We start from the raw sequence: 22325 nt of genomic DNA on the forward strand, positions 1-22325 counted from the left end.
CATGCTCAGGATAGACAAATTTAAAACATTCTTAATCATAAAATAAATAAGACCCTATTATTACTTATTTTTATGGGTCATTTCAAAGAAGGGGAACCCAGCACACCAAATGTAACGTATGCTGATACATGTCCTAATCATAGTAATGTATGTATGGGGAGTTAGTAGTAACAGAACTCAACATCTAGTATCTCAAAACCTTCTAACCCAAGTGTGTAATCACATGCAGGTGCCCATACCTAGGAAACAAGAAGGATGGCTATTATTGATTATAGGGACAAGTAGAAATTCATACACTTATATTTACCACCTCCACAAAAGAATCTGTTGAGTACTGACTCTCCTCCAAGCTTCTTAAAGTTAAGTATTTTGCTGTTTAATTTGCATTGTGGAGAGCAAAACAAACAAAAAATCTAGGTGTGGATACTAAAACAATGTTTTCTGAACTCAAATTAACCTTCCTCAAATTTCTGCCCATTGGTCTTATTTCACACAGGAAAAAAAAATCTATGAGTCTTACTGTACATGACATCCCTTTGTGTCACTATCAAGCCTTCTATTCAGTAAATTAATTACTTTTTAAATGATAGTTTGGGTATTTACCCCCCAAAAAACTGAAAACATTTATCCACAAAGATATATGCACCCCAATGTTCACAGCAACATTATTCCTGGTGGCCGAGACATGGAAGCGACCAAGGTATCTTATGATGACTGCATAAAGAAGATGTGTACATATACACAATGGAATATTACTCAGCCATAAGAAAAGGTGAAAAACTGCCATTTGCTACAACATGGATGGATCCTGAGATAATTGTGCTACATGAAATAAGTCAGATAGAAAAAGTTGAAAATCATACGATTTCACTCATATGTGGACTATAAAACTGAAAGCAACAAACAAACATAACAAACAAACAAAACGAACAGAGAGTCATGGACACAGACTGTGGAGTAGTGGTTACCAGAGTGAAGGAGGAGGGGAGAGGTAGGTAGGGGTTAAAAGGGGTCAAATATTTGGTCACGGAAGAAAATCTGTTTGGGTGGTGAACACACATGTAATACATATGACAATGTTGAATTGTACACTTAAAACTTATTTGATTTTGTTAATCAATGTCACCCCCCAATAATTTTTAATTTAATAAATAAATAAATAAATAAATAAATAAATAAATAAATAAATAATAGTTTGGAGTCCCTTGATATTATGGTCATTGTTCTCTGGGCACCTGCTGGTCAGCCGATATTATGTCTTTTAAAATGTAGCACTCAGAATTCAGCATATCACTCCAGAAATAGTTTCATCCACACAGAATAGGGAGCAAAACTGTTAACACACACACACACACACACACACACACACCCCACCTTGTTCTGAATACTATACTGCCTCCATTAATGCAACTTGCTTTTTTTAATGCTAAATTGCTTATGTAAGTTGAGCTTGTAGTCAGCTACAACCATTATGTTTTCCTTTCAAAGGGGATATATTTTACAATCCTGTATGAAATTAATTGAATACAAATTATTCAATTATTTAAATTATTTAAATTAAATAAGTTATTTAAATTAAAAAATAAATAATTTTGAAATAGTTTACAGAGGTAAACATTTCTTTTCATATATAGCAAAGTTAGGGGATTGAGCCTTGGCCAATGTTGTAGAACCTATTGCAAAACCTGGGCTCCTATGTAATTGTGATGATTTTCTTAAAGTAGGTTTGCCAAGAACAAGTGTTTGGGCTTTTTGTTTTATTATTAGATTAGCTGTAAGGCAGTTTTTAAGTAAACCTGAAACTTCCTAAAAGTACTAGAGAACTAGAAGACACTCGATGTGAATCATCTCCTGAAAGATCTAAAGTATATAAATTAAAGTCTGAATCAAGTATTCTAAACCGTGAAAGATGATTTAAGACATAAAGAGGATGGTGTCATCAGTAAGCTCCTAATTGAGGAAAGTGAGATACCAGTAACTGCAAACTATTTCCTGTCCAAAGTATTCCTCGTGATGAGTAATTTATAGTTCTACTCCATATCAATTACTTCTACTGTAGCTCAAATGCACTGAAGTCATTGGCTACTTATCTTTAGCCCTGAAGTAAATGGTTGCGAATAAATGGAGAAAGACCATGTCTTAGCACTGTTACAAGAAAGTCAGAAGATTTCCAAACCTAGTTTGGAAAAAAAGAGCAAAATAACCTGAAGATTTATGCTTGAGAGGGAAAGGAGAATGTAGTTTCTCCAAGAGAAAAAGGGGAACAAATTCTGGAGCCTCACACACTTCTATTACAGTTCATTCTAGGAAGCATTGTCTATAAGCTTTGCTATGTAGATAAGAGAGCCTCCTACTCTACTACTCCCCTCAAGTACGCTTTTGCATAAAGTACAGAAGACATGCATTGAAGTATTGCTGCCATTGGGGGCCTTTTCCAATCCCCCCCCCCCACTCAGCAGAGTTTTCTAATAATTATCCTCTATTTCTTCCTTCTATTAGCCTAGGGCTAATAAGTCCACTTGAGTTCTGAACAACTCCACAAACATTTATCCAGAACCAATCAGATGCCATACGTGGGGCCAGGTGCTGAGGATTCAGGGGTGAGAGAAATACCAAGTCCTTGTTCTTCAGGAGCTCATACTGGGGACAAAGACACAAACTATATTGGTAATGTAAATAACATGCTATGTGAGCAGGGTGAATGGGGCTGTTAAATCTGCTAGTGGCCGGGGAGACTTCATGAAAAAGATGAAATTTTGTTTGAGTTTTGGATTTAGTTATCTGGGAAAATACAGTGAATTGTCTGTGATTATCCTCTCAATTTTCTACCTAACAGTTTCGTTCAGTACCTTACACTGGCACAGTTGTCCCTCACTTGGCTAGCTAAAAGCTCCTTTAGACAGAGCTGCTTTAGGAGAACTCTAATATCTGAAATTATAGATATCTGTATAAAATACCAATTACATCTTGAAGTTCACTGTATCTAAGCCATCTATGTCAAGAATAAAATAATTAGCTACTAAACTATGCAGAGAAACAGAGAGTATATGATCTGAGTTATGGAAATATTTTAATATTTATGTGCTAGATTCTCACAGTACATTAAACCAAATAGGAACATTTGCAGACTAGGTTCTTGAAATCTGGCTAACTGTTTAGCAAATAAAAGTCAAGTGCCTGAGTGCCAGATCCACTGCATGTGTTGAGCTTGTCATCCATCTGTTGTGTTCTCTGCCAACTGCTCTACTTGGGGTGCGAGTGGAAGGCATTAGAAGGGAATAAGAAACCATTAAGAAATAAAATTAACTGCAGAGTGAGCAAGCTTCTTTTTCTTTTTCCTGTCCTTCTATTACCTCTGTCCTTCTCATGTTTCTGCTTATTTTAGTGCTGTATTGTGACAATAAACTACCCAGAGATAAGACAATTAAATGAGACTTCCTTCATGTAAAGGCAGTTATTTTTCATTGATAATTCAAGTATCATTCTTGTAACTTTCGTAAGTGAAGCCAACAAGTGGGTTGATAAACTTGAGTTCTTCGTGGTCATTTTTTTTTTCTGTGAATATTGGTTATGGTAAAGAAGTTCCATCCTATATCCAGATTTGGCTATACTTTCACTTATTGCAAAATGTTCTGAAATACAGGAATATACAGATGAGTCTCCGTTTAAGAGATATTTTCTCTAATATAGAGCTCCTACTTGTTTTTTAACCTTAACAATTTCACAGGAAAGAAATATCCATTGTTAGAATGAAGTTGGATTGTCCTTTTTCCTCCTCCTCATTTAGTTTTGATTGCAACAATAAATTGTCACATAAAAATAGGCATTTTAACTTTATTTTTAACTTTTTTAAGTTGGGAGGGACTCTGAAATTAATTTTAATTCTAAATTCAATGGAAAATTAGGTGAAACTAGATAATACAGAAAGTCAAATGACTTCTAAAAATTCTCTAGTTTTTTCAATAAACACCTATAGTTTCTGAGTTTCTGAGGCATTAATGCTACATCTGGAACAGAGCTGTCGGAGAGTTCATTATAATTCATAACAGCTACCAGGCTTGTCTGCACTTTCATAAACTGCAAAGCATCTGCCTTTATTTCCAGAAGCTGCAGTCTTCTCATGAAATGTCTTTTTAAAGGAAAATCGAGATTCAAAGACTGCAGTCATTTCATTTTCCAACAGAAAAGAAATACAAAGATAGTTAGGGAACAATAGTTCTGCCCAGTTCAGTCTCATCCCTCTAAAAGACAGGACTTCAGAGTTTACGTTGAAAAGACTCATCACACAAAGCTTCTCGTAATGAGAATAGTTAGCCCAGCTATTTTCAAGACAAGCAACTAGGCAACTCTCTCACCATGTTATCAGATATACTTCTTAAGTGCACTTAATGCATATGGATTTTTACCTCTAGAAGTTTGACTTTTTTTTTTTTATAAAGTCATGGTACTAGGTTAAACACTATAGGTTTTGATCAAATAAATATACCTTTTTATTATATATGTAATATTTGGTGGAGAACATAGAGAATTTTCTAGGTTGGGTGTAGAAGAAAGGTTAATCTGGAGAGTGTGGCCATGGCTGGCCTGACCGGAGGTGGGCATGCAGGGAAAATAAAGATCTCCAGAAAGTCAGGTAGGTATGGGAAGTTTAAAAGCATATTTCAAATATAATTTGGAAACCAAACAAAATAAAACCATAGTTTTCATACTACTTATTTTGAAAGGTAAAGCTAGACAAATCCTTTTATTTGGTGAAAAACACAAGATGATGATTTTTTAATAGGTGGACACAATTTTTCTGAGGATGGGACAGTCAGAATCTCTAAGGTTTGGTAGACTTTTAAAGGGATGCACAGATTTTAAGAGAAGGGACACAGCCTTTCCAGGAGCAGAATGTAGGAATCTCTTTGTGCTGTTCCCTTTGTAGGCTGCAGGCAAATGAGTTTATCTAATTTGAAATTGTCTGTGCAAAGGAAATCTGGATAATTGAGCTACCTCAAGAAATATGGTAAAGCTGCAAGAGCTATGGATTCATGTGGATAGAGATTCAAATCTTCACTCCACTATTTGTTAGATACGAAACTTTGGAGAAGTTTTTATTCTCTCTAAGTCTCGGTTTCTTAATCTGTGAAATAGGGATGATAACTCTTACTTCATAGAGATATTGTGAGGAATGAATAAAATAATGTAAATAAGTCCCTTGACAAAGTTTAGCTCATAATAATTATTGTGTAAATGGCTGCTATTATTATCATTATAAAAGTTTATACTAATACATATTTTGGTTAAATAAAAAATTCATTGGTTTGCTAAGATCTAGTATGTATTAAGAGGTCAAAGTTATCTAAGATATGTGACTTTCAACATTTTTCCACTAAATATATTTTGAATAAATAATATAAATTCCCTCAAATGAATTCTAATTTAATCTCATTACTAGAATCATCAAACTGTTTTCTTTCAAAATTGTATCTATTGTTAACCAAATCTTTATAAACCGGGCACTCAGCTGGCACTTTCAAAATCTCATTTAATCTTTAAGACAAAACTAGAAGTAGGTACAATATAATTCCCATTTTATAAAACAGAAAAGTTAGAAGAAACCAAGAGACACGTCCTAAAGAAACAGAGAAAATAAGAGACATGTCCTAAATTACAGAGTGAGGCTTTGAGCTGAGATTTAAACCCAGCCAGTCTAATACTTGAATGGTACAATAGTGATGGCTATCATTTACTGCATACCTACTCCGTGAGAGGCAAAATTAATTTAGTAAGATTTATTTTTCTGTTAAAGTAAACATTTAGGATAAATTCTAGATAACTTAGCAGACAGAAAATTGGTTTTAGCATAAATTGAGTTCTATGTTTATTCAATTTTTATTATCATATTATTAGAATTTAAGATTATCGTAAAATAATTATTCCTATTTTTTAAAAAAATCCCCACTTTTCAAAAAACATATCTGATATGTGACATACATAAGTGACATAGAGAATGAGGCAATTTTTCATTTGAAATATTCAGGTAATGAATACAAGCATATTTTGAGTGTTATGTTTGGAGGTAACACGGTGAGCAGGATTTGCTCTCAGCGTCCAAATCTTCATCTCATTTTCCCACTGCATACAATGAGGATATCAGTTGTGAGTGCATGTGTGCATGTGTATGTGTGTGCATGTGTGTAATTTTATTTACATAGTCATTCATTTTTCTTGGAAACTGGGCCATCCAATTTACTTATTTGACTTAACATGGCTTCTCTCCAGCTAAGCTTACCAGAAGTCACCAAATGCCTGATAACTAATAACTCTTGCTCTATGGAATAGATTTTCTTATATGAACCCAGAAAAGAATATTTACCAAATCTCTTAAGCAAAATCCTAGCTGTGCTGAAGAAATGTAAAAGGACAGTTATTTTTCTGTGATGTGTTGGCAGTAAGGCTGTATATCAGGATAGAATGTCTAGTCAAGTTTGTATCAGATGATGAGTATTATAATTATGAAACAACATAATTAAATGCTACAGTTCTTCAACTTCAAAGTCTTCATGACTCCATATTCCATAAATTGATTTAATAATATAGTGTGTTTAGTGTACTATTTTTCTCCTGGGCCTCAGAAGAATAATACCACCTCTGTAAACTAATACTTTACAGGGCCTTGACATTAAAAAAATTTGCTATCACCTAGCCAAACTTCAAAGTATAGGTTTATTTTAGAATAATGGGATTTATATGCAAAGCATTTAATTTATTACTGTATCACATTGGACATAACTAAGTGCAGCTAATATACAAATTCTATTCTACACTGCTCAGAATATGCCTCACTCCATTATTATAAATCAGTTTTTGAGTTTAAATACTAAACCTTAAAAAATAAAGAACTTCACTTTGAGAATATTATACCTGAGATATATGTTCGATGGCATTTTGCATATGTTCTTGCTCCAAGTAAGACAACTCATCTTTTTTATTTTATCTTTTAACAGAATACTTAAGCACTTTTAATTATAAGCTTGGGGATACTGTATGAATACTCTGAAAGATGCATATGAATCACATTAAGTCAACTGTAGGAGATATAGCTCTGAAGATACATAATACTTTAAGAATTAATGAATTTTCTTTGGAAACTTACTCAGAAAAATCAATCAAGTTATTATTCATTATAAAACAATGAAAGTATTTTATCCCAAACATAAGTGCTTATCTTTACAACTTTAATATTTTTTTTAATTTTAAGAATTAAAAAAAATTTGATATATCTTCATTGGAGTCAAATATTTATAATGTTTTAACCGTGCCATCAGATAACATAGTAGCTTTCTTGTTACTTAGATTTTGTATATATTTATTAGTTATTTTAAATAAATGATAACCTGGAGATTATAGAAGTGAGAAAAACATTTTTGAGGTGGTACTTTTTCACTTGCAAATGTTACATCCCTTTAACAACTAAATAGAGTGACAGGTTAGAAGTAGACCTGGCAATGCCAGTGGCTCTACCTTGAGGAGAGGATATGGTCAGACTTAGTGATTCTACAGATATCAGTAGGGTATAGCCACTGTGGAAGGTCAGTGAAGATGCATGAAACCAAGATCCAAGAGCTAAATGTAGCCTGATACCGTGTTTAGCAGCACTGGAAGCTGCACAAATTCTCTAATTGTCTGTGAGGTTCTTTAAGAACGACTCAAATAAATTAGACCCAAAGAATACTGCTCAAGAAAACATGAGACGGTGTTTGCCAGGACAATTTTTGTGTTTGTTTTAAACCACATTATTTACAGCTTCTCTTTGGTCATATTAGCTTTTAACTCCCCTGAAGACAATGTCTTTGTATAGATACTGAAGCTCGTTGATTTTGTGAGACTCACTCCATCACCATTTTGACCAAATGGTCCCCAAGGGCTAAAACCTCCAATTCCCAGAATTACTAGGTTCAACTAGTTTACCAGTAGCTGGAATATTTCATTATATTCATTGAAGTTTTACTCTAAGTAGAGTATAGGATGAATTATCACATAAAATTCTTTCTACAAATTTAGGCTTCTGGGAAAAAAACAAAAAACAAAAATTTTAATTCTGACTAATGTTTGTCTCCACTACAATGTCTTGCTCCCCTTCACTTCGCCCCAAATGCCATTTCTTTTCTAAGAAACTATTTTTTTCCTAGAGAATTTCTTAGCCTATGTACCTAACTTTTTAGCTTGTTGCTTTCTTACTCTCATGGCCCTTGATTGAGATTTATTTGACTAGCTTTTGACTGGGGTGAGCCTGTTGATTATTTCACCTAGTTCTTATACTGAATCCAATTTGTTGATCTCACCTTTTCAGGAGCTGAGAGCCTCCTCCACAGCCTCTTAGTAGCATTTTATATTTGGTTTTCCCAAATAGTATCCCAGGGAGGTCACTTTGGAATACTGAACTTAGCAAATTCTGTTTCAAAGTATTCCAGGGGAATTTTATTCTGCTTTCTCACAACTCATTGTGTGAACTTATATAAATCTAACTTTACAAAAAATGTAAAGAAATCCAATAATCTATTTTATAGTACAAGTACTTCAGTGATTCTGTATATCGCTTTTTAAAAAAAGTTTCTCTATTGAAAGTAACTTGAAAAATCCCAGTGATCTGAAATCTAAACAATCAGATTGCTATGATATATTTCAAAAAGAGGTTGGTCAGATAAGGGTATAAAGCGACTCCGGATTGGGACAATCTCTTTAGGAGTTAGGGGAAGTGTTAAGTAGTATTCTCTAGAGGAAAAGGCATTTTGAAGGCACTAGACCATTTTAAACAAGTGTTTGAAGGAGATTTTACTTATGATGGAGTCTTCAATGAATGTCATCAGCGAGCTTAAGCAAGATAGTAGCCCACAGAAACACTAACTTGCAGCAAGGTATCATTGTTCAACAAAGTTTGTTGGATTTACTGAGTTTAGCATTTATACTATTACAGGAGTAAAAAATTGCATACCAGGCTGAATAATTTCTAAAAACTAAAAAGCAGTATCAGTGAAGCAGTCAGATATGAGACAAGTTTAAGGACTCAAAAAATATCTGTCTGATAATTTCTGAACCTTCTACCACTTCGGCTTCAGTTATTCCCATGGCAACTTTAGGTTAATAACCACAAGGGTCACCGTCTTCTACATAATGAGGCACAATTGACTCATTTGATAATTAGTGCAGTTAGAATGACTATAGAAACTTATACTAAACTTATTTTAGTGAAGAGGAGAATTTTTTTAGCATTAACTTATGAAACTAATAATCCATATTATATAAATGTGTCTGTGTGTATACATATATCACACACGTGTAATGAAAAATAAGGTAATTGCAGTTTAATTTGTAAATATAACACTTATTTTAAGTTTCTATAAAAACTGAACTTGAATAAGATGCTGAACTGTAAAACTAACCTCGTAAGAAAATTTATTATTTAGAATCATCTTTATAGTATTAGAGAAGATGATGTGAAAATCAACCATCTTAGGAGATAAATACTATATTCACAGCATTTTATTGATTAAAATATATTTCTTATATTTTTATTTATAACATCTCATGCGGTACTAGATTAATTTAAATGTTTATGTCTACACTGAAATATGTATTAAAAGATACTATACCACACATAAAATAGAGAAATCAAGAAGCTTCGGTGCTCTTATGAGAAGGGCCAGTGTAGCAGCCGTCAGCAAGTTTTTTCTGCAAAGGGCCAGATGGTAAATATTTTAGATTTTGCGGGCCATATAATCTCTGACACAATTACTTCACTGCTGTGTAGCACACAAGCAGACTTAGGCAATATGAAAACAAATGAGTGTCATGTTCTGGTAAAACTTCATTTACAAAATTGTACAGCAGGAGTTTTTGGAAGCCCTGCTGCAGGGCCACAGGTCGCTGAACCCTGAACGGTCTGACTCGTTCTATATATTTTCCCTTCCCAAACTTATAAAACAAAGTTTGTATCAGATAGCAAATCAGTGTACCTTTTCCCCTGGAATTCTAGGAGCACCAAATCCACCTTGAATACCAACTGTACCCTAAAATATAGAAATGCTCATTAGGAGGTTTTTTCCAAAGGTGTATTAATTGCTAATGTTGTCAAAGAGGGTCTAGCTTTTCATAAATGAGATGCTTTTGCTTGCACCTAAAGCAAAGTTCCTTCCTCATATTGTTCACAAGATATTACACTATACTTCTGACAATTAATAATTTATCAAAAAATTAAGAATTTATAAATATCCAAGTGCTAATTGGAACTAAAACTAGACATTCTCTACACAGACACATGTAAATCAGCTTTGTCATTTCTTCTATATTTATCAGAGGTAAGGAATGATTCTGTTGCTGTTCCCTCAGCTAATACCTGATTCTTTCAACTCAAATAAGTCATGAAATTTCAGACTCTAAGGAACCCATATTTATTTCACTCAGTGTGCCTGACCTTCCATTACATCCTCCAGGAAAAACCCTGAAGCTGAGTCAATCTGATTCTCAGCTTCTCTGCTCTCCCACCTAAACTAGAAAAATGTGCTCAATGAGGCTGATGAGTTGCCAATATCTGCCTTGATGGCTCTATCATGAATTTATCCTTGGAACAATGGAAAATAATATAAATTTCTCGAATGAGTTTCTCTATCACTTATGCTTGGTAGATATGAAGAAATATATTAGAATTTTATGAGTATATAATGCCATTATGATACATATTGTAGGTTAGTTTCAGATTTAAGGCACACAAATTTCAACTTCAATTACCTAAAGATTAGAAGAGATTATAATATTTTGGGTAAAATTGATACAAAAACAGAAAGAATCTGTCAACTAGTCCAATATATGCAATAATAGATTAGAAAAAATGAAGAAATATTCTTTATTTCTTAATTGACATACACAAAAACTCAAAAGCGTAATGTTATAGCCTACTTCTGTGAGGATTACTATTATTACTAAGGTAAAATATTCCTTCTTTTAAAAAATTATGAACATATTTTGACTTGATTATTTTTTTTACTGGTGTGGTGTGACTACAGAATGGGCATATATGTAACGTCAGATTGCAAAGAAAATAAAGGGAAACTCACTAGTACTCTCTGGGTTAACATACTATACCATTCGAAATGGAAACCTCCACATAGTGAGATTGGAGGATGGGGTAGTAGCAAGGAATCAATACCAAAGTTTTTGACTATAGAGTCAAGTAAGCTAACTTATTCCTTTTAAATTGTTTTGATTTTCTTTAAAAGTATATTAGCAAAGCAATCATTTCATCAAGTCTATACTTTTTGAGAAATTAACTGGATATGTGAAAGATAATACAAAAATAAATTAGAAAATTATTCCCAAAATAGAGCACAGATCACACTCTTTAAGTTCAGGAACACTGAAATTGAGCTGCTATTTTATAAAACTCTGAGAGAATTTCAGCTCTGAAGTGAGTTGAGGGTATTAGCAAGGGTCTCAAAGAACTGAGAAATTAATGTGGTTGCTAAGTAATTAGGTTGCCAACTAAACTTGTTAAGAAAAGGGAATTAAAAGATTCAGAAAATTATAATAATTGAGTCTGAAAAGTATTAATTATTATTTCAAATAATCTCATCCAGAGTTTAGTCTTAGACAGAGGGCATGGTTAGAATGGTTTGATTAGGTGTCTTGATATAGAATACTGATCACATCTAGGTGTTCAAATACAAGCAGTATTTGGATTTCAAATCATCTTACTCCATGAGAAAGGGTCATCACTCTTATAAAAAATTTAAAAAGCAGTAAATAGATTAATGAAGCATAACAGTAGGGATGAGAAAATAGGTAAATAAAAATAAACATTAAATCATGTCAAAACTTGTGGCTTTTTCTCAAATATTTCTGATTTTTCATTAATTGGAAATATCAAACTAAAATTAGTCAGGTCACTATGTGAAAAAAACTTTTGATTTTTAAAGAAAAAAAGGTGTTAGAACAACAGTGAATAATAAAACAGTCCTTTATGATTTATCTAGCTCTTTCTCTGCAAATTGACCCTTTGCTCTGCTTGGCAGGGTTCCCTGAGCATTTGGGGCATTGAATTTATAGGTTCTAGAAACAGCTAAGTTGATTAAACTTTCCCTGAGGTATAGTGTTCTTCATTCATTCAATATATTTTTTAGTTCCTATTATGTGCTATTCTATGTATGGTGCTCACAGAACTCCAATTCTAGTGGAGAAATAGACATATAATGATAACATGTCAGGTGACATTAAAAATGCTAAGAAAGAGGATAGAGGTGGAATGAAAGAATGATTTTATAGAGAAATGTCAGAATAGAATTTTAAACTCATTTCTGAGCAAGAGCCTACATGATGTAAAGGACAGTGCCAAGTGAATAGCGAAGAGAACATCTCAGGTATACGCAACCTGCTGCAAAGATCTCGGAACAGGAGTGAACAAAGGGAGAGGGTAGGTAATGATACAGGGAGTGGGAAGTCGGGTATGGAGAGCTCTACACAGTCTGTGAAGCCTTATAAAGCATGGTTAGAGCTTTGGCATTTATCTTAAGTGAGACAGAAAACTATTTGTGCATTTTGACCCAGACAGGACAGGGTTTACATGATTATTCGGAAGATTTGTCTAACTCATAGTGTATGGGCATAAATAAAAGTAAATTTGCTCTTTATAAAACTGCTGCAGATTACAGTAAAGATTTTCAAAATTTAAAACCTTTAGAAATATTATGAGTAATATATAATTTGAAAAAAGATTTGGAAATTGTATTCTTAAGACTTTTCTCATTTTATCTCACTGCATCAAAAGTAAAATGCACAAGATAAGTAATATATATCTTATAGTTAACGAAAAAAAGTAAATTATAGGTGCCTCTGGATGGTTCTTAACCAACATTATCTAAGCATAACAATGCAAGGAATCTCTTCAAAACCTAGTACACTACATCTAAAAAATAGTCTTGTGAAATAGTACTGGAAACAAAAGACAGATTTGAATGAAATATTTACATCATTTAGTGATCTTTAAAAGAAATTAACAATCAATAAGTTAATAATATTTACTAAAAGTAGCATATAACGACTTATGATATTTATATACTAAAACTTTTAATCAATTGAAAATTGTAAGGGATTATCTCATAAATGAAGATTTCTTTGTTTTTTGGTCAAGTCACATAAGAAAATAAATTCAAGCTAAAAAGATTATTTGCCCTCTCCTTCAACATGTGGACAATTAAACTCTGGATAGGAAAGCAGAGGAAACATCTTTGTTGAATATCTATTATGTGCCAGTTTCTGATACTAAGTGTTTTTTATACAGTTTATTATACTCATTCACAATGAACCAGTGACTAGGTGTTTTCAAAGGAAGTAAGAGGTGAACAGGATTCAATCCCAAGTGGTTCCGGCTCCAAAGTGATATTCCTTATATTCTGTCCTATACCTCCCTTAAATATACTTTCTAGATCTTATAGACAAAAAGGAAAACCTTGAGATCAACATCAGGTTCCCTTGGTAACACTTTACTTCTGGTCATTTCACACAACTATCTATTTGATATGCCTTACAGCAAAATGACTTTCGATTTCAAGCTATTCAAGCATTATTTTGTGCACCTACTCTAGTAATAAAAATTATATACAAGACTTAAACACAGAGGAATGCCATCTTTATTTGTTGCACATTAAAGTAGCAGGATCACATGGTACAACCGGGACAGACTCATCACCAACTCCTTAAAATGAGACAATACATCCATGTGTATTATAAGTGCCAGGAAAGCTGAAAACATTCATGGCCATGATCATCTGAAGTCATATTTACACAGCAAGGATTATGCTGGTTTAATGAAGTGCTGGCATTTGTATTAAAAAATAAAAGGAAGCATATAGGTTAATTATTTGCTTTGTTTTATAGATTATCAATTTATTTTATCCCAGCTGTTTCTGCCACTAAAATTTTTTGCCACTATAAATTTTGTGTAGTCTGGAAGTTAAAACAAATGTTAATATTTTAAAAATATATCATAAATGGAAAGACACATTTTATACTAGCTCTAAGATACATTTTTATATATTTTATAGATTTGCCATACAATAAATTTGCTAATAATCATTATTTTTACTGGTTCCTTCTTTCCTTGTTCTTTTCTACTGGTTTTTGTTCCTATAGAAGGAGGGAAGCCTCTTTGAACAAATTATTGCTAGATTATAAACTCAGTGAGAACAAGTCCTGTGCTTTCTCACTGAACTTAGGCCACTTTTTGTTATAATAGGAACTCGATAAACAGTTGTTGAATGAATGAATGAATGAATGAATTTAGATGTTAAAGTAGGAAATATATACTTATGATTAAAGTATATGAACAAAAGAATGAGTCTTTAAAAAATATATGTTCTAACAAAAATAACTCAGTACTTAATCTTTTTAAAGAATCATTTAAAGGTGATTTGATGATTTTCTTAATAATTAGGATCATACTTCTCATGCAAAAATGCTTTTAAAAGGGACAAGGATATTTAAAAGTATTTTACCCCTTCTAAAACTGACATATGAAATTTGTTTCTATGCCAAAAATCTTAAATTGATAGAATTTGTAAGTCAAAGAATAAGAAGGTCGAGTTAAGAAATATTAATGCATATCACATCACAATCACCAACAATTAAGCCACATATGCCTTTTCAAAGCACTTTTGTGTCAGCCTTAAGATGTACATAGAACTGTTAGGTGAAACACCCACCTTTACGAATGAGGGAAATGAAGCCTGAAGGACTGGATGGCTTAGCCAAGTTCACAGTGCTAACCTGAGAAGAGCTGGGATTAATCCAGAGATCTTTCTACTCTATAAATCTTCTTAATTCTATTACCTTGGGCACATCATTTTACTTGTACATGTTTCTCTCAGTTGCAAAATGAGGTTAAAAATATTAGGTTGACATTTTTATGAGGTTATGAAGGTAAAATAAGATATTACAGTGCAAGGACCATGATCAAAGAACACAGATAATTACTACTGAAGTGCTTTTAAAATATAGAGCAACCATCAAAATGCATACAATGCATACTGGCTAAGAGAAGGACACTAGAGGTAACAGGCTTGGAATCAGATTCCAATTTGACCATTTACCATGTAGCCTTGGGCAACAATTTAACCTCCTTAAATCTCAATTTGGCCTTCTGTAAAATAGTAATACTGATACCTAACATGAAGAGTTGTAAGGACCAAAAAGATAACATTTATAACACTCTTCTCAGTATCTAGTATATGGTAAGCACTCAAAAAATACTAGCTATTGCTTTATAATTTATATGTTCAGTTTGAAGAGGTTCACAGACCTAGGTATTGTTTATTTTAAATTTTCATATAATGATATCAAAACCAAAGGTATCCTGGAGTATCTATATTCATAAAGCAAATATTGACAGATATAAAGGGAGAGACCAACAGTAATACAGTAATTGTAGGGGACTTTAATGCTCCACTGAGAGCGATAGGTCATCTAGACAGAAAATCGATAAGAAAATAGCAACTTTAAAAGACATGTTAGATAGATGGATTTAATTGTTATTTTTAGATCATTTCACCCCAAGAAGCTGAATATACATTCTTTTCAAGTGCACACAGAACATTTTCCAGGATTAACCATATGTTAGGCCACAAAACAAGTCTCCAAAATTTAAGAAGATTGAAATCATATCAAGCATCTTCTCTGACCAAAATGGTATGAAACTAGAAACCAATTACAAGAAGAAAACTGAAAAACGCACAAACACACGGAGACTAAACAACATGCTACTAAACAATAAACATGTTAATGACGAGATCAAAGACAAAATCAAAAGATACATTGAGACAAATGAAAATAAAAACACAATGACCCCAAATTTGTGGGACATGAAGAAAGCAGTTCTAGGAGGGAAATTCATAGCAATACAAAAAATAAAAATAAAAATAAGGAAAAAGAAAAAGAAAGAAAAATCTTTAATAAACAAACTAACCCGACATCTAAAGGGATTAGAAAAAGAACAACAAACAAAGTCCAAAGAGAGCAAAAGAAAGGAAATAAAGATCGGAGCAAAAATAAATGAAATAGAGTTTTTAAAAAAGCAGTGCAAAAGATCAATGAAACCAAGAGCTGGTTCTTTGAAAAGATAAACAAAATTGATAAACCTTTAACAAGACTCATCAAGAAAAAGAGGACCCCTCAAAATAAAGTCAAAAATGAAAGAGAAGAAGTGACAACTGACACCACAGAAAATACAAAGGATTATAAGAAATTACTATGAACAATTACATGCCAACAAATCGGACAATCTGGAAAAATGAATAAATTCTAACAACATACAATCTTCCAAGACTGAGGCAAGAAGAAACAGAAAATATGGACAGAATAAAACTATTAATGAAATTGAATCAGTAATCAAAAAACCTCCAACAAAGAAAAGTCTTAGATAGAACGGTTTCACGAGTCAATCTTACCAAACACTAAAAGAAGAATTGACACCTACCCTTTCCAAACTATTCCAAAAGTTCAAGAGGAGGGAAAGCTCCAAAGCTCATTTTACAAAGCCAGCATCATCCTGATTCCCAAACCAGACAAAGACACTACAAAAAAAGAAAATATAGGCTAATATCCCTGGTGAACACAAATACAAAAATCCTCAACAAAACATTAGCAAACTGAATCAGGAATACATTAAAAAGATCATACACTATGATCAAGTGGGATTTATTTCTGAGATGCAAGATTGGTTCAATATCTGCAAATCAATTAATGTGATATACCACAGAAGTAAAATGAAGGATAAAAATCATACGATCATATCAATTGATGCAGAAAAAGCATTTGACAAAATCCAGCATTGTTTATGATAAAACTTTCAGCAAAGTGGGACTAGAGGGAACATAATAAAGGCCATATATGGCAAACCCACAACTAACATCATATTCAACAGGGAAAAGCTAAAATGTTTTATTGAAGATCACTTCAAGAAAGTGGTCCACTTTCACCAATTTTATTCAACATAGTATTGGAAGTCCTAGCCACAGCAATCAGATAAGAAAAAGAAATAAAAGACATCCAAACTGGAAAGGAAGAAGTAAAACTGTCATTTGTAGATGACATGATATTATATGTAGAGAACCCTAAAAAACTGCCACCAAAACACTACAAGAACTGAAAAATGAATTCAGTAAAGTAATAAGATAAAAAAACTAATATCCAGAAATCAGTTGCATTTTTATACACCAATAATGAACTACCAGAAAGAGAAATTAAGAAAAAAAAAAATCCCATTTACGATTGCATCAAAAAAATAAATAAATAAAATACCTAGAAATACATTTAACCGAGAAGGTAAAAGACTTGTATTTGGAAAAGTATAAGACATTGAAGAAAGAATTTTAAAATGACACAAATAAATGGAAGCATATATGTGCTCATGAATGGAAGAATTAAGATTGTTAAAATGCCCATACTACCCAAAGCAATCTATAGATTCAATGCAATCTCTATCAAAATATCAATGGCATTTTTCATAGAACTAGAATAAATAATCCTAAAATTAATAGGAAACCATAAAAGACTCCAAATATTCAAAGCAATCCTGAGAAAGAAGAACAAAGTCGGAGATATCACACCATCTGATACCAAACTATACTGTAATCCTATAGTAATCAAAATGGCATGGTACTGGCATAAAAACAGACACGTACATCAATGAAACAGAATAGAGAGCCCAGAAATAAACCCATGCCTGTATGGTCAATCTATGATAAAGGAGGCTAGATATACAATGAAGTAAAGATAGTCTATTCAATAAATGGTGTTAGGAAAACTGGAGAGATGCAGTCAAAAAAATGAAAGTAGACTACTTTCTTATACCATATATAAGAATAAACTCGAAATGGATTAAAGACTTAAATGTAAGACCCCAAACTATAAAACTCCTAGAAGAAAACAGAGGCAGTAAACTCTCTGGCATTGCTCTTAGTAATATTTGTGTTGATATATCTCCTTGAGTAAGAGAAACAATAGAAAAAAATAAACAAATGGGTCTACATCAAACTAAAAAGTTTTTGCACAGCAAAGGAAACCATCAACAAAATGAAAAAACAAACTACTGATTGGGAGAAGATATTTGCCAACGATACATCTGATAAGGGATTAATACCCAAAATTTATAAAGAACACAAACAACTTAACACGAAAAAATTAACAATTGAATTAAAAATGGGCAGAGGACCTGAATAGATATTGCTCCAATGAGGAAATATAGATGGTCAATAGACATATGAAAAATTGCTCAACGTCACTAATCATCAGAGAAATGCAAATTAAAAACCACAAAGAGATATCACCTCACACCTGTCAGAATGACTATCATCAATAAATCAACAAACAAATGTTGGTGAGGATGTAGAGAAAAGGAAATCCTTGTGCACTGTTGGTGAAATTGCAAATTAGTGCAGCCACTATGGAAAACAGTATGGAGGTTCCTCAAAAAGATAAAAATAGAACTACTTATGACTCAGCAATTCCACTTGTAGGTATTTATCCAAAGAAATCCAAAACACTAAGTCAAAAAGATATATGCATCCCTATGATCATGGCAGCATTATTTATAATAGCCCAGATACGGAAGCAACCTAAGTGCCCATCAATAGACAATTGGATAAAAAAGAGTTAGTATATATATATCATAGAATATTACTCAGCCATACAAAAGAATGAAATCTTACCATTTGTGACAGCATAGATGACCTAGAGGGCATTATACTAAGTGAAATAAGTCATACAGAAAAAGACAAATACTGTATGATCTCACTTACACATAGATACAGAGAACAGACTGATGGTTGCCAGGGAGTGGGGTGGATTGGAAGAGGTGAGAGAAATGGGTGAACAAGGTATAAATTTATTAATCGAAGGAAGAATCTTCAGTGGGGATCCATCAGCAGACAAGAGAAACAAGAGTTCAAGTATTTGAAGAAAAGAATGCTAAAGAAGGCTAGGGCACAACTTTAAACTCTCTTGCTTCACAATTTTGTTTACAGCTTATAGGTACAAAGATTTGGGCTTTCAGAGCTTTTCAAATTTTAGTCTAGCCTTGTAATAACTCAAAAACAGACGTGAATGCTGATGTCTTCCTTATTTCAGTGATCAGCATTTAAATATTGCCCTTGGTAGCCTTTAACAGAAATGTACATTTGTATGGGACATAGGAAAAGGAGATGGACAACTTTTAAAGTCACTTTTGAACAAATCTGCTTTCATTCTGACAGTGTTGGGTGGTATCTTACCGGTTCTCCTTTATCCCCTTTCTGACCAGGTGAGCCCGGCGCTCCCGGTAATCCTGCTTCTTCTCCCTGAGCGAAAATGAATTTCTGTGGTATCAAATATTCTGTCACATTGAGCTAAAGACAAATAGTTTATAATATGATGCTGACAATAGTAAGATAAAGCAATGCCCCCTTCATGTTGATGCTGGGCCCTCCGCTGGAATGCCCTTCTTCCCTTGTTCATGAGGCTCACTACTCTCCCTCATTGTCTCCTTCACGAGGTCTTCCATGGACTGGGACACTTGCTGCTCCTCTGAGGCGCCCCTGCACCTCGTACTTGCCTTTCAGTTGAGTTTACTATACAGCATTAGCCACTAGAGGAAATGTAAGGTTCCTCTAAAGTCTTACCTCACCTCTGTCCCCACTCCTCCAGCCAGGAGTGACGTGGTAGGAGGATGTACTAAGTCACAGTGCTAGGGGACAACCTGCTGTAGGTGCTGGGACAAGGTTTCCTTTCCCCTTTCCTTTCTTCAGATGTGGGCTTAGAAGACAGCTATCAAGAGATCACTCGGCCTACTTTTAACATAGGCTCCATGATTGCCATTAACACCCACAAAAGAAGTTCATGTAGGCCCATGGGCCCAGCCTTCCTGACTAGGGAACCATATCTGTGCAAGTAAAACAAATTCTTTGAGTAATAACAGAGTCCTTCTACATATTTCCCATACGACTTATGGCAGAGGGAGAGAGCTTGTTAGATATTCGGGGACACTGGATAAACAGTCTCCATATAACAAAGAAATACTAGGTAGAGTGTCTTTGTATATGTGCCTCAGAGAAGGCACTGTGTTTCCTTCAACTGTGAATTCCCAGAATTAAAGCCTACTCTTGGCACATGTTAAGTTCTCAATACTTGTCTGTTGTTCAGTTTGTCTCCCCATTTATCTTCCTATTCATTCTAATTCACACATTGAAAAAAAGCTCAAATAGACTCAGAACTATGCAGATAAAAATCCAAGGAATCTCTTCCCCGAACCCCTTCTCTCAACCTACCGCAGTGACTGAGTGGCTTAGGCATTTGATTTAACTAGTACTAAAAGGCGAGACACATTCAGTGCACCAGAGCCACATTTAAGGGCCCTGGCTCACCATGTAGAGTGGCTTTTCAGTGAGCATAGATTAAAACTAGCATACCTTGTTTGGAATGCACTGGCACTGGTCTTTAAGTTCCTGCTTTGCTGGCAGATATGCAGACATTTTGCTGGCATGAGCGGGTAGTGATAATGATGCAGTACTTCCAAAGCCATCCTGCTCTGGGCACTAAAATTCAAAAAGAGGCTTTAGGAAATGGGATCAATTCCAAATATTCTGACATTCCAAATACCAGCTCCTACCAAACTAGGTATGACTGGGGTAAGTTACCTATAAGAACTACTATCTAATTAAGCAAAAGTTGACACTAGAATGTGAAAGTTTATAACACCTTTCCTCTTTCACTAGGTCTCATATGTGTTTTATTACACTGACAACACACTAGAAATGCATTAAGATGTGACTTTATGACAAGTACAGTAATAACAAGCATTTAAAATAACTGCAGTTACAATAAAATCATTTATATAAATAACATCTATATATGTGCTTTGGGGACAAAATTTAAAATAAAATAATGTAATTTGAACCTTTAAAACATCAATTACTTCAACAAGATGATGGTAAAGGTCTGTAAAAGTAGAAAATAAATTCTTTTCACACTGTAAGATGCTATATATTTAATAAAGTATATCTCATTCCAGACCACTGTCCTTCAAAGTTATTAAAAAGTCTCCACTGTAACAGACAAGTGGCAAATTTTATACTTATCCAGTGGGCTCAGAACATGTGGAACAACATAAAGGGAAATTTGGTTACAAAGCAATTAACCTTTTTTCTCTCAAAAAGTCAATCCATATGGAGAGACTAGAGAAGATAAATGTATCTTCTCCTCTCATCATCATTTACCAGACTCCTTCCTCACCAAGTTATGTAAGTTCATGAATTTGCAATTTGCAAACTGAATTTGCAATTCAGGGGAAGGGGTTCACACATTACTTTGTATACCACAAATTATATATACATGTAAAAATATTGTCAGGATATAAAACTAAAAGATTGTCTAGTTTATTAATTGTGGGGAGATCATGGTTGATATTACTTTCCTCTTTGGGTTTGGCTATATTTTCCAAGTTTTCTCTAATAAACATACTTTCAAAACAACAACAAAATTTTTTTTTTGAAAAATGGGTAGTACACTAATGCTTGTGAAAACAATAAAAACTATAAGAAAAATAGCACCAAGAAATACTGCGACTAGTTTCCGTTCTCCTCACTTGGTCCATCACATTGACTCCAGATTGAATGATTAGCTATTTAGTTATCTTAACAAGTTTCCAAGTCTAAAAATCACCTTGGAAGGAAACACGATTATCATCAAAACAGTCCATTTATCCATGATTTGATATGATTTTCCAGCCAGTACCTGCCCCGTGGGTTCACAATCAGGTAACCAAGACCCAGTTAGAGTCCACAACTCTTCTCTGGATAATTAATTCACCATTTTAAATTGGAGATTTAAGTGACTTTAAAAGTATGTCTCAGGCTTCACTACAAAACTCTCCACAATCTCTAAAAAGTGCCTAAAGGGAACATAAAATGTATAAGTAAGGACTCCTACCCTTGTAAAACCTCTGGTTTTGATTTGTCACATATTTAATTAATTGGCCCTCAAAATTTTAATCACATTTCTCATTTATTTTCAGCAAATGTTCCTGATTTCCTCCTTCTGTCTGTTTGTTCTTCATCATATGTTTGTAGTTATGAAACTTAACTGCTTCAGAAACAGAAAATCTAGTCAATAGAAGCAAAGAAGTATGTTTATAGATTATTTTGCATAAATTTCACCTTTGACTATGCTATAAAATATTAATTTTAATAAGAAACATATCTTATTTGAAATTCCAGGACAAAATTAGATTTTTAAGCAAGTACATTAAAGTTTTCTGAATT

General features: G+C 33.4%; 1 protein-coding gene across 1 annotated transcript in view; it reads right to left on the reverse strand.

Annotated features, from left to right (window-relative positions):
• COL19A1 (collagen type XIX alpha 1 chain) overlaps positions 1 to 22325 on the reverse strand; it is a 317873-nt gene that overhangs the window by 227351 nt on the left and 68197 nt on the right. The window contains exons 8-9 of the mRNA XM_011361196.1: positions 20475 to 20600; positions 19302 to 19367 (exon numbers count right to left, since the gene is read on the reverse strand). Coding sequence (XP_011359498.1) covers positions 19302 to 19367; positions 20475 to 20600 — 192 coding nt within the window. The remainder of the gene's footprint in view (positions 1 to 19301; positions 19368 to 20474; positions 20601 to 22325) is intronic.

This window comes from Pteropus vampyrus, unplaced genomic scaffold, assembly GCF_000151845.1.
Source record: "Pteropus vampyrus isolate Shadow unplaced genomic scaffold, Pvam_2.0 Scaffold64, whole genome shotgun sequence".
NCBI lineage: Eukaryota > Metazoa > Chordata > Mammalia > Chiroptera > Pteropodidae > Pteropus > Pteropus vampyrus.